General features: G+C 36.1%; 1 protein-coding gene across 2 annotated transcripts in view; it reads right to left on the reverse strand.

The window, feature by feature from the left end:
* Positions 1-13,743, reverse strand: part of tnn (tenascin N) — a 58,174-nt gene that overhangs the window by 26,115 nt on the left and 18,316 nt on the right. For both annotated transcript variants that reach the window (XM_056478032.1, XM_056478037.1), the window contains exons 4-6: positions 7,345-7,608; positions 4,499-4,681; positions 4,316-4,405 (exon numbers count right to left, since the gene is read on the reverse strand). In XM_056478032.1, coding sequence (XP_056334007.1) covers positions 4,316-4,405; positions 4,499-4,681; positions 7,345-7,608 — 537 coding nt within the window. The remainder of the gene's footprint in view (positions 1-4,315; positions 4,406-4,498; positions 4,682-7,344; positions 7,609-13,743) is intronic.

Genomic DNA, 13,743 nt, shown 5'->3' on the forward strand with positions numbered 1-13,743 from the left:
AAATATCACTGCTGAAAGCCTAAAAGACTGAAGAGCAACTTCACTGATGCGCAGTGTTATATCATAACATTATCATTGTCATATCAGTAAAAAGGCTATATCTGTCTATTTATGAAGAAAAGCCCACGCATAATTTGTATGAAAATAATATAATAAATACATTATATAAATAGAGAGAGAGAGAGATGAGACATATTAAATGCTCTATGTCAGTGTTTCTCAACCACGTTCCTGGAGAACCACCAGTACTGCATGTTTTGGATGTCTCTTTTGTCGGAAACAACCATTACAGGTCTTTTAGTGTCTGCTAATGAGCTGATGATCTGAATCAGGTGTGTTTGGTTAAGAGGACATGGAAAATGTGCAGAGCTGGTGGTCCTCCAGGAACATGGTTAAAAAACATTGCTCTATGTTATATGCTATATTCAATATGCTCTCCATATTGATTTGAACTGTCATCTTCGAATTCATTTGTAAATTGGGAAAGCTTATTTCGCAATATTAGATTCGAGATTAGAGACTCAAAAGTTGGCAAAAGACACCAATAAAAACACCAGGGGCCTCATGCATCAACTCTGCATACGCACAAAAACTTTGCATACACCAGATTTCACACTAACGTTTGGATTTTACTAACGATGATATTAACGTGAGAATGTCCGTTGGTCCACGCCAACTTCATGTGTTTGTTTTATTTCCATTGGCGACTCCTAGAGGCATTTATGTTAAATTGCACACTAGAAAGTATCTTTAAGCCGTGCAATGGCAGTTGTATGGGATGGGATCATCTGCATGTATAGCAGGTATATAAGGTTTCCATACCATGCTGTTGACCAGCCAAACATTAAAGCGCAATTTGCAGCGATCGCCGGTTTTCCCAATGTAATCGGAGGGATCGACTGCATGCACATTGCTATAAAGTCGCCATCTGAAGACGAATTTGCATACGTGAATCGGAAACATTTCCATTCAATAAATGTGCAAATAAATGTGATGCTCAAATGCGCTTAACAAATATTGTAGCAAGGTGGCCTTGTTCAACCCATGATTAATTCATCCTCACAAACATCATGGCTGGGATGAGGCTCCAAGGTGGCAGGCACTCAGTCAATTGTAGAGCAGGCGATTGGGCAGCTGAAATGCCAGTGGTGCTGCCTTGAGAGCGGAGGGGTGCTGCTATATCGCCCTAACAAAGTGTTTTTCTAATACATCTGTGGCTCCCACAAACATGGATACAACCCCAGACAGTAAAGTGTCGCACACAATTGAGGCAACTCTCTCCTCAAAGGGTGTTAGTTCAGCATCCCCTGTGCCCCCGCCTGTTCGGTCCACACTTTGACGGTGCGCCGCTGTTCTCCTCTTAACCTGCACCTTTACATGGGACCATTACTTTTTTAATTCACTCACAATGCGATGTTCAGTCCCCATTGCATTAACCGCGTCAGCTAAACTCTCCCACTCTATTTTTTTTCTTTTGTTATTTATTCCGGAGGACAAACTTGCAAATAACACAGTTTTTCTCCGGTCTACCTCCGATAGGAGCACCTCCAATTCACATTCTGTGAAGTTTCTCTTCTTGCTTGCTTGCTTTTGCTTTGCTTTTTCGTTTGGTTTTGCCAAAGTAGAGTCATTACTATATTTATTAGGGGGAGGAGGCAGAGAGGGGTTTTGCGCTCGTGCATGTGCGCTCAGTTTCGGATTCGGATGTACAAAGAAAATATGCGGGGGATTCCGCGTACACAGTGTTTCATACATCTGAATTTTTTACTGCGTACGCACATTTACAGCTTTGTCCGTATGGAATGTTTTAGTATGAATTCAACGTAAGTCTTTGTACATGAGGCCCAAGCTGCAATTGTTTCCCCTGTCTGCTTGTGAGCCGAACAATCATATGGCTAAACTCTATGTAACACCAGTAACACTAACTACCACAGCAAGCCTATTGACCGCTGTTTGATTTTGTTTATTTTTGCACTATCCAATGTTTTCTTTCTCTGAGACATCACCACACTTTCCTCCTCAGACAGAGAAACCACACACACATCCTTTGAACTGATCAGCTGACTATGAAACTTGGCAAACTGCAATCGGCAGAGAGACAGAGTGCAGCTAATTTATCTGTCTTGAGCACCTTTGGCGATGAGCTGAATTCCCATAAGTAAATATCCTGACAACGTAAAATATATTTATGCTCACAGCAAATTCAAAGGGCCAGAAATCTAGCATTTTTCTTCCACATATTTGATATATAAAAGCCACCTTATGAGCTGCGGTTGCGTATGATACGTGTATGCGTATGACATAATTTTGCATCTTCAACCATAATTCTAAATGTATGATCTTATTATTGGGCAAAATGCACTCATGCAGAAATATTAAAAATGAGTATTATAGCAGTTAACCAGCCATAAATTGAATCCAAGCATTCAGGCTGTGAGATTTAGGGCACAAACTTGACAAATGCCTTTAAATGATTCAAGAGCTATATCTAATTGACATTTTAATGGGGGGATATTAAATGACTAAACCATCAGTATTATTCGACGACATTTCCAAAAGTCAGAAGCACGCACAAATCAAATTTTTAAAGGGCTTCTTTACATAAGGCATCATTGGGCACGTCTGTCGGAGATTTACGGACCCCTGCTAATTTGTTTCCACATTACTTGACAGGTTTAGATAGTATAAAGATCCCACCGTTGGCAGACTATCAGCTTAAAAGCATGTTCGAGCCCTACCTTTTAAATATCTGCAGCTCCAACCACTAAGATACCTATAATAATACAGAAAGCGATGCCTCTAGGGTTCTTTGTTGGAGATTTGTTGGTTTTGGACATGTGTATTTTTTCAAGGCAAGAAATGTTAGAACTGCCACATTTCAATAGCCCTGGGTAAAATAATAAAAGAGATTTGTTGTTTTTTCAGTCAAGGAAGCAATTTAATTGATTTATGGTGACAAGGAAAATATCTGTCTTACGCATAGGGTTGTAAAGATTTTAACTACCATTGGACACTGGACCCTTTCAGAAGAAAATATTTTCTGAGAGTAAAGTATGAACGCTTGAAAGGACTGCCGCCATTGGAAGATTGTTTGCTAATGATTTTTATCCCTTGTATCAAAGCCAGAACAATAATCTGATTTGTGCATCTATTTGTCTCTTTTATTTTTCCATAATTCCTTAAATTCTATGAGTGTATTTTGATGTTCATAGATGTGCTGTGGGTAGGTGTTTCACCAATTCTCTGGGCACAAAATGTCCCCATAAGAATAACAAAATGTGAAATCGCCTGCTGAGTTGCACTGCTTAATAAACACAATAAATATTAATGTCATATAGTAAAATAAAAAATTATGACCCAAATCATTAAAGAAAATCTTAAAATGCAAAGTTTTGTCTGGGGTTTAATGGCTCAAGATAAAAAAACACCACAGACGTCAATGGAAAGTCCCCATGAAAAACAAAACTTCACAGTCATTTACACTCACCGGCCACTTTATTAGGTACACCTGTCCAACTGCTCATTAACACAAATTTTTAATCAGCCAATCACATTGCAGCAACGCAATGCGTTTAGGCATTTAGACATGATCATGGGCTGGTCTGAGTATTTTAGAAACTGCTGATCTACTGGGATTTTCATGCATAACCATCTCTAGGGTTTACAGAAAATAGTCTGAAACAGAGGAAATATCCAGTGAGCGGCAGTTCTGTAGGTGCAAATGCATGTCAAAGGTCAGAAGAGAATGGCCAGACTGGTTCGAGCTGATAGAAGAGGCAACAGCAACACAACCACTCGTTACAACCGAGGTATGCAGAAGAGCATCTCTTAGTGCACAACACGTCGAACGTATGGGCTACAGTAGCAGAAGGTTGTTGCTGACCATGTCCACGACCACAGTGTACCCATCTTCTGATTGCTACTTCCAGAAGGATAACATGTCATGGCATAAAGCACGAATGATCTCGAATCAGACTGGTTTCTTCAGCATGACAATGAGTTCACTGTACTCAAATGGCCTCCACAGTCACCAGAGCTCAATCCAATAGAGCACCTTGGGGCGTGGTGGAAACGGGAGATTCACATCATGGATGTGCAGCCAACAAATCTGCTGCTACTGCATGATGCTATCATGTCAATATAGACCAAAATCTTTCCAGGTTTATGAATAGTTTGGGATATTTCCAGTACCTTGTTGAATCTATGCCAAAAATGATTAAGGCAGTTTTTAAGGCAAAATGGGGCCCAACCTGGTACCTACAAAGTGGCCGCTGAGTGCTTTCCATGTTATAGATTGTTACCAAGGCATACTGACCTGTGACCCCTGTAGCAAACGATGCCTTGCCTTCACTTTCACCTTTGATTGCTTGCACTCCTATCTGATATTCTGTTCCAGGGTTGAGACCTGCAGAAAACACAAATTTGTGTTGTTGTCAGCCATTAAAATGAACATACTCTGAAATTTGGTCTGCCGAAGGATGCTTTACAGCAGACTGACCTACGATGGTGTGCTTGGTTCTGGCTTCCTGGCTCATCACCACATTCTCATGTCCTCCCTGGCCATCAGGACTTGCATGGGTCAGTTTAAAGTAGTCCACAATAACTCCAGGATTCTTCCAGTCCACCTGGATGGAGTCTTCTGTCTGGCTCACCACCTTGATTCCTTCAATACCAGAGACCTCTGAAGAGAAAAGCAGATCAGTTCAGGGCCATATCTGTTATGCACCGTAAACAACTTAATGTGGAACAAAGTTGTTTTTTTTGTTTCTATGTAATTTAACTATGGTCTTAAACTTTTCAGTATCATGTTAAAGCAATTACTAGTAGCATTGTTAAAGAGATAGTTACCCAAAATGGAAAATTCTGAACAGAAATGATTATATTTTCAAAAAGGTTGAAAATTTGTAACGATTGAGTTGAATAGTATTTGTTTTCCCTACGATGGATGTCAATGGTTACCAGTTTTCAGCATTATTCAAAATATCTTCATTTGTGTTTACAAAAGAAATAAATTCATAACCATTTGGAACCACTTGGAACCCTTTAAACTACGTATTCTTTAATCTATTTTGCATCCATGATTAAAGGTGCAGTAGGTGATTGTCTTGAGAAACATTTTTTGTTGTGCTGGTTGAAAGTCTCTTCACATTCCAATAGTAATGATTAAAGGAAATTATCTAAATGTATTTAAATATATTTTTATATTCTGGGTAAGGCATAAGACTTAAAAAGTTCATCCAATTAAAAATTGTTGGGCCGATAATTCCCATAGTTTTGATAAGTATCTCAAACTGTCTGTCGGCAAATGTAGATTTGTACAGCTATGCACCTCTGTTCATGCAGATCCACCGTTTGCGCGTTTACGCGTGCCGCAGTCACGTGGACAGCAGTAAAAAACAAATGCTGAATCAAAACTTTTTAATATCCTGAATCAATATTGGAGTTACTTTTGCATGCTGGAGGAAGAGTGACACCATGGCTAAAGTATTTATTTTAGACAGGTAAAGTTATGTTTTAAAAGTATTTTAGTCACGCAAAGCTGATGTAGATTTTGTTGTTACGAATGGGTTAAATGCATGGAAGTGTTGTTCAGCCACTCAAATCTTCCAGCGAACGATTGATGTCACTATTTTCAGTGTCATAAGGGACCTTTTACAGCATCGACAATGTAGATTTTTATTTAGTTTATCAACAAACATAATTAAATAGCGCTATTCCGCTTAGCCTGCTTTACTGAGGTGAAGTTGCTTTTATATTCACATTGGTTCATTTTTGAACATTGACAATAGGATGCGGTTCCTATATTGTTTACCATGCTACTTTGAATATTCTGACTAAAATAGCATGTAAGTATGGGTTTCGAAATAACTGTAATTCCTGCACCCCGCCGGCCAACCACTAAGCATACAGTAGTCGCTTTAGTACAAAGCACATGAGTGAGTAAGGTCAGCGATCCTTGCATGCATGTAATATTGCACATTGACAAGTTTAGCTTGCTACACAACTGAAGTTGTGCTAGATATAATACAGTTTATTGTTGGGAATTGTAGTATTATAAAGTCCTATAAAGTTTTCAAACTGGCGAATGACATGATCTAGTGGGTCTCTGTTATCTTTAATATGCGTGTTCATGTGATTTCAGGAGGCATAGCTTTGCACGGCAGGGGGGGATTGTATATAAAAGATATTATGCTAACCAGTTAGCATTTAGGCAGATCACCTACTACAACTGTAATTTATTGAAACAAAATTAATAAAATAGTATGAAACATATCAACTATACACAGAATTACTCTGAAATACTTCAAGCATTTTAAATGCATTTTAATTAAAATAATGAATTAAATAAATGTATTGCTGTGATGGCAATTAGGTCACACACTTTTTATTAAAATTCGTTATTTATGATGCAATTTCTTTTAGGATTCATTGATAAATATGAAGTTCAAAACAACAGTACTCTTTTAAAATGGAAATCTATTGTACTGTAATGTATCTTTTTATCAAGTTAACACAAACCTGCTAAATAAAATTATAATTTTTTTACTAACCACATTTTGAATTGCATTGTACATTCAAAATACAGTAGTAGTTTCTTATTCGTCCATTTAAAAATATTTTTTCTTATCAACTAGTCATGTGCTTATATTGAAAATGAAGAGAATGAAAGTCAAGGGATTCCTTAACTGCCATTAATTCAACAACGGAGATAAAAAATAACTCCCCAAAAGATTTCTTAAGAGCAGCCTTTAGGTTTTAAACAATGCAAATGGATGCAAATCTTGACTGGGTGTCTCTGGCACTCCTCTTACAAGCATCCATCATTGACATTCAGCCACCGGATGACACAAATGAGTTACAGCCAAGTGTTTTACCACTTCTGACTGAGCTAGCCCTTTTCATCTTTGAAACGGAAATGCTTTCAGACATTTCAACTTTTTGCTAGCTGGTGACTGACAGTGTCCCATGCTGACTGTTCATCTTCCTCATCACATCCAGAAGATCAGCACTTTCTCATGGGAGTCTAATGTGCAGTGGGGAATGTACGACTAACCACATCAAAGTGTAATGCTCATCCCATTGTTGCACAACGACATTCATTTCCGTGAAAAAGAGAGCTTGGCTTTTCATTGAACCCTACCAGCTTAGTTACATCTGGCATTATGGTTAACACTACATAAATCCCACTGCTTGTTTGCTGCTATGACTAAGCCATTTAAAGACTGAACAGATTTCTTTGTTTACAAAGCACTGGACACAAACCTTCAATTTATCATTTACAAATAGCCATTAATACTACATTATTACAAGTATACATGTAGCATTTTTAGTCATTTTTCTTACCGGTTGTGGCTGTTATCTGGTCAGATTCACTATTAATGCCCCTGATGACAGCATACACCTGCGCTATGTACGTGACTCCTGGTTTGAGGCCTGTGATTAGGTATGAGTTTTTCGTGTTTTCCACCTGGACCTCTTTTATGGCTCCCTTATTTCCCTTTGGATGGTAGGACAGGATGTAGTACTCGGCTCCTCTCACAGACTCCCACTCCACCAGCAGAGATACATCTGTGACTTTGATTAGACGGAGGCCTTTTGGTCCTAGAACTGAAAGATGAAGCAATATTGTCAGTGCGTTTTGTTTTTATGTCAGATGACACAGTTCTTGTCTATGCATTGAGGTCCTGTTTATGCAGATGTTCTTTTAACCAAAAATTGGAATAATTTGTAATAATATTTATTAGGAAATTGTTAGTTAGGAAAACAAACAGGCTACAGAAAATGCAAACAAAAAAAACTTTTTGGTTATAAAGAAATATGAAGTAAATGGGTAAATGTAACATTAATAATGAGGCACATATGAACCAAAATTGTTATTACTACTATTAATAATACTATTAATAATACTTTTATTATTCATTATTGTTACACAGCTGCCTGGAAAACTTGATTCTGAAATGTTCAGAAGTACGTTATTACCAGATAACAACCACTGAACAGTAATAACATCCGGGTACTTCATCAGTGAATGCGTTCACATCCATATTCAAATACTTGTCTGTCATGTCACTGTTTTTGACTGTTTGGCACCATGTTTTGACTGAATAATACATACACTCACTGGCCACTTTATTAGGTACACCTGTCGAACTGCTCGTTAACGCAAATATCTGATCAGTCAATCACATGGCAGCCACTCAATGCATTTGGGTATGTATAGACATGGTCAAGATAATCTTCTGCAGTTCAAACCAAGCATCAGAAAGGAGAAGAAAGGTGGTTTAAGTGACTTTGAACATTGCATGGTTGTTGGTGCCAGATGGACTGGTTTGAGTATTTCAGAAACTGCTGATCTACTGGGATTTTCACACACAATAAAGTGAGCGTAGATTAGTGTACTGTATGTCAATTAGCCACTTTCATTTCTGACAGCTTTGCATGTAAATAAGGAATTAATAAGCTACTGCTCAGAAAAATGACTTGTCTACTTTTTATGTTTTGTGGCAAGTAGCCATGTAATAAGCTGAAGAAATGACTAAAATGAAATTTTATTTGCGTCAATTTAAAAAAAAAAAAAAATATATATATATACAGCTATATGACAATCTATAATCTTAGGGTTAAATAAAATCTAAATACTAAGGAAATCACATTTAAAGTTCTTAACAATGCATATTAGTAATTGCATATGCATGAATGCATATTTTCCCTTATTGTGTGTTGATATTATTGTATAAAGAATTATTTTATTTATTATGCTTTTAAAAAAACAACTTATTTTTTATCTGAAATATGTTATATCTACTGTAAATATATTGTTTCTTTTTTTATCAAGTAAATTTATCTTCTTTTTTAAATGGTATATGCACACTATAGTGTTTAATCATCAATTTGGTTAAAGGACAGTGACTATACTATTAACATATAGAATCATTTGTCAAAGCTGTCCTAAAAACAAATTGATCATTAAACACTACCTGTTCTTATCTTAGGGCAACTTTGATAACTTTTTTGACCCATTTCAGATGCAGACTACTGTTTTTCATAAATAGAATGAAACACAACATAATGGACTAAATATATAGTGTATAGTTTTCTTTTGAAGAAAACCTAAATAATGCTTGCTGTGGCTTTTTCACCCATGTGCGAACATCATACAGAAATATCTGCAGGAATAATCTCTTACAGAAGTCATTGTACGTTCCTCTTTAAAAACTGAAATGGTGCGATGATCTTTGCAACAAACAGTGCCGGATGAGTGACATGCTCAAGATTTGCACAAAATAATAATAGTATGCAAGATGGCCATCACTTTAATATTTCTACTTCTATTTATAAAGCTTGTTATGCAGCTCATCTTGCCAAATACAAGGTGATCTTGAGGTTTGCTGAACATCTGAGCTGGCTATTTCAGACAGATACATTTTCACTCTGGTTTCTTTGTGGTTTTGAGGCTTCATTAATAAGTATGGATCATTACAAAAACGGCACATCTGTGGAATAAGAAAAAAGAGGGAGGCCTCCAAACCAGGATTCCCAGACGGTCAGTGAAGTTTCCATGAACACATCACCCACCGGCTTACAAAGAAAAATGTAAAGTTGATGGTGGATTTAAGGAAACACCGCAAGAGAGTTAAAAAAGAGGGAAATCCATGAGGGGGAGAAAAGTGTGCTGTGGAGACCGCATTACCCAGGAAAGAATGAACAGCAGGTTTGGACATTGCTCCACATGGCGAGAGGGCAGGAAGTCAAATGTTTTCCTTCAGTTCTGCAGGAACCTTTCCATCCAGTGGCAGTTCATACAGCCATTCCTCCCGTTCCCTCCAGGGTTTGCTAACATTTTCACCCATAAATAATTCTCAAAATGTCCAGCAGAACTAATTAATTATCATCAGCCGACTGGATTGAAAGCATAAGTGTGTTTCCACTGATTGATTATGAGGGATGACCAACACTCGAAAAATGATTTTTGCTGCTTGTTCAAATGACTTGTTTAAGTGAGCTCAATCAACACACTTCTTGGGTGTTTTTTGGGACAGTTTAAATGTTTTATGTTCAATACACTTACATTTCTAAAAACAACTAAGTTAACTTAATCAATTTGTATGGGACAACATGAAAGAATTGTGTTTTCTAGCCTTTTTTAGAGTTGAATTACAATTGGAATACAGCTCTGTTTAGTATTGCCATAAATCAGCAATGATCTGTCTTTAAAGAAGATAATCATCTGTGTGATCCTTAAAACATTTTAAATATGCTCTTTTATTTACATTTCATAAGGTCTGTTATAAATTCAATTTTTTATCATACCATTTGTGACTCAGGACCACAAATTGACAGGTCATGAGTGTCAATTTTTGAAAATTGTGATTTAAACATCATCTGAAAGGAGAATAAATATCCTCTACATTAATGTGTGGTTTGTTAGGACAATATTTATCTGGGATACAATCAATTCTATGGAAATCTATAATCTAAGGGTTAAAAATAATCTAAATACTGAAGAAATTGTATTTCATATCTAAACAATGCATATTACTAAACAAAAATTAAGTGGTTATATAATTACATTTACAAAATACATAAGAGCATAAAAGAAAAGTCAATTTTAGCCCATACAGTGTATGTTTGGTTTTCCCACAAATGCAACTTAAGACTTTTCTCTTTATTCAACAAAACTACTGACTTTTATGCAAGGTTTAAGTCAATTTCAGCGGTAGTTGTTTTCAAGGTAAATCTAATTGTCAGCATCTGCATTGTGTTGATCAGCCATTAAGACATTCACCAAAACCTCACTCGCTCATTGTGGGTAGAACAAAGTTGCCATGCTGATCTTTTGATGATCGACCACATTCACGATTAACGCAGAATCGTTTCATGGTGTTTCCCGGCTTTCTTTCAGGTCTAATCTGTGTGGGTTTGTAATCGCTTCCACATACAGTAAACCAGTTGGTCTGGGCTTGCAGAGTAAATTTATTTATTTATATGCTACTGTTTTGGCTCTATAAGGTTTCTTTTATTGTTATAAACCAAATTAATTTAGGAAGTATTTATTTAATAGATTGAAGGTGACAGTAGTGACATTTACATTTATATTTTGAATTTTATCTTTTTACTTTTTTATATCATTCCAAAAAATATATACTTAAATTATTAAATTACAAGGATCCATTTACAATTGTTTGCTTAGTTAAATTTCATTTTTTAATTTTTTTTTATGTATTCATCAAAGCATTTTGGGGGGAAAACATTCACTGAAATATTAAGCACATTTTTTTTAACATTGATATGAAATATTAATATACTATTCCAAATATTTTTGAAAGATTATGCAAGAGCTTATTGTTATATATGAAAGAATTTATAAATGTATTTTATTTGTACAGATAGCATATTTAAAAGTGCAATAAAAGATGGTTAATGTATTAAATGTAGTATGAAATATTGTTTTTTAATATTAAAAGTAGTATATTTTAATTCAACTTAATGGTGTGTCAAAATAGCAGTCAAGTGCACTTAGTTCATCTTAAATTTACTTTAAAAAGTACTAACTATTAACTGTTAAGTACATTAAGTACAAAATTAGTAGCCGAGTAGCCGAACACTTTAAGTACATTTTGAAAGTGCACTAAGTCAACGAGATTTCTCGTCGAGGTAAAAAGTTGTCTCATGAGTTGTGATGTTATGATGGAGCGTGAGGGTGAATTTAGCACTAAAGATTGGAGGCAGGATTGGATTAGAACTGCACATCAAGTGCTTTGCACACACATGAGTTCCGCGTCACTCGTTTGGGGCAGATGAGTGTGACTTAACCGATTTTTTTTCTTCACCCGAGTTTAAGGATTGCCACGTCCAAAAGCAGAGGCTACAACAATTGCAGCCACACGCATTAACCACAGCTCATAACATACGATGCAATAGCACTTTAGATGCGCTTAAAGCCATAATCGTCATATACACACTCAGCGGTTTGACACTTTTCTGCATCCATCGAGTCAGTAAAGGACCACAGACACACATCTCCTCCGAGTGCGCGCACACAGTGAACACTGAACTCCTGGAGACATATACAGTTGAAGTCAGAATTATTAGCCGCCCTGTTTATTTTTTTCCCCAATTTCTGTTTACGAAGAGAAGATTTTTTTCAACACATCTCTAAACATAATAGTTTTAATAACTCATTTCTAATAACTGATTTATTTTATCTTTGCCATGATGACAGTACATAATATTTGACTAGATATTTTTCAAGACACTTCTATACACCTTGAAGTGACATTTAAAGGCTTAACTAGGTTAATCAGGTTAACTAGGCATGATAGGGTAATTAGGCAAGTTATTGTATAACGATGGTTTGTTCTGTAGACTATCGAAAAAATATAAAGCTTAAAGGGGCTAATAATTTTCAGAGGGGCTAATAATTCTGACTTCAACTGTACCCCCATCGTCATCATTATCATCATCACTAAACACACGTTTATGCTGTCCGGAAAAAAACTGAAGCTGTTTGTGAATTCAAGTGAATCTGCTGAAAAAATTTAAACCAAAAATGACATGATTACCTACTTTTTTTTAAAGATCAATTTGTGGAAAGGAGTTCGATTATTGTGTTAAATTGTGCAGGGAACAAGCAAGTCAGTAGAGTTTATAGCTAAATATTTAGTGTTTGCATGTCCTTTATGGCACAATTAATTAAAATAGAATTAAAATAACATTCATTACAAGTTGATAAAAAAAACACCTAAATAGTTTTGCAATTTGTGATTTTTTTTTTTTTTTTTCAGTTGAATAAAATATTTTAGTCTTGTTTCGTCTCATTGAGTAAGCGTCTCGTCACACCCCTAATATACAGTTGAAGTCAGAATTATTAGCCTCCCTGAATTATTAGCCCTCTTGTTTATTCTTTTCCCCCAATTTCTGTTTAACGTTTTTTTCAACACATTTCTAAACATAGTTTTAATAACTCATTCTTCCATTCTTCCAAATGAATGAAATAAGCAAAATGGACACATAAAAATATTTTAGACATTGTTTTGGTTTTTAAAAGTAATGGAACATACAAACCCTAATAAATACGCTGTAATAAACCCTAAATTTTTATAGCCTCTGGTGTTCATGGCATGGCTTTCAAGCATCATCCTAAAATCCTTGTAAGAATTTACAAGTCAGACATTCCCATATATGCAGGAACGAGTGTGGTTTAATAACATTGGCAGCTCCCTATAGCATTAGATATGGAAAATCCTTCAGACGAGTTATGGACAGCTGAAAGCCTCAAGTAATATAGCAAAACCAATTAGTGTCAAGATCATGAGATTGTAATGGCTAAATTGATCTGTTTGACTAGTTTGCAGTACTTGCGTCTACCTCCCTGCTATTATCATTCTTGAAGTAAATTACACGGTGCCCAAACTCCCCTAAGAAGCCTTTCAGAAGTGTTAACACAGCTGATATGTCACACCCTAAGGCTCTGGCCATGGCTAATAGTTTTTAAAACTCAGCTCATCTATCCATGCATTCCAGCTCTGAGGCACTCCACGTCTTTCTGAAGCTCTGAGATGGAAACGCATGGAGCTGAATTGGATTGATGAAAAAAAAATTCCCTTGTGCTAATGAGGCCTATCTTTTACTGTTTTCTTCCAGCAGGAGACTGAAAAATAAGAGCTAATATAAGCAAATGAACTACTTCAGTGTGTGTTTAGCACTTATATAAGTGCTAATTAGAAAAGTAGAGCAGTCAGT

This window comes from Danio aesculapii, chromosome 2, assembly GCF_903798145.1.
Source record: "Danio aesculapii chromosome 2, fDanAes4.1, whole genome shotgun sequence".
Lineage (NCBI taxonomy): Eukaryota > Metazoa > Chordata > Actinopteri > Cypriniformes > Danionidae > Danio > Danio aesculapii.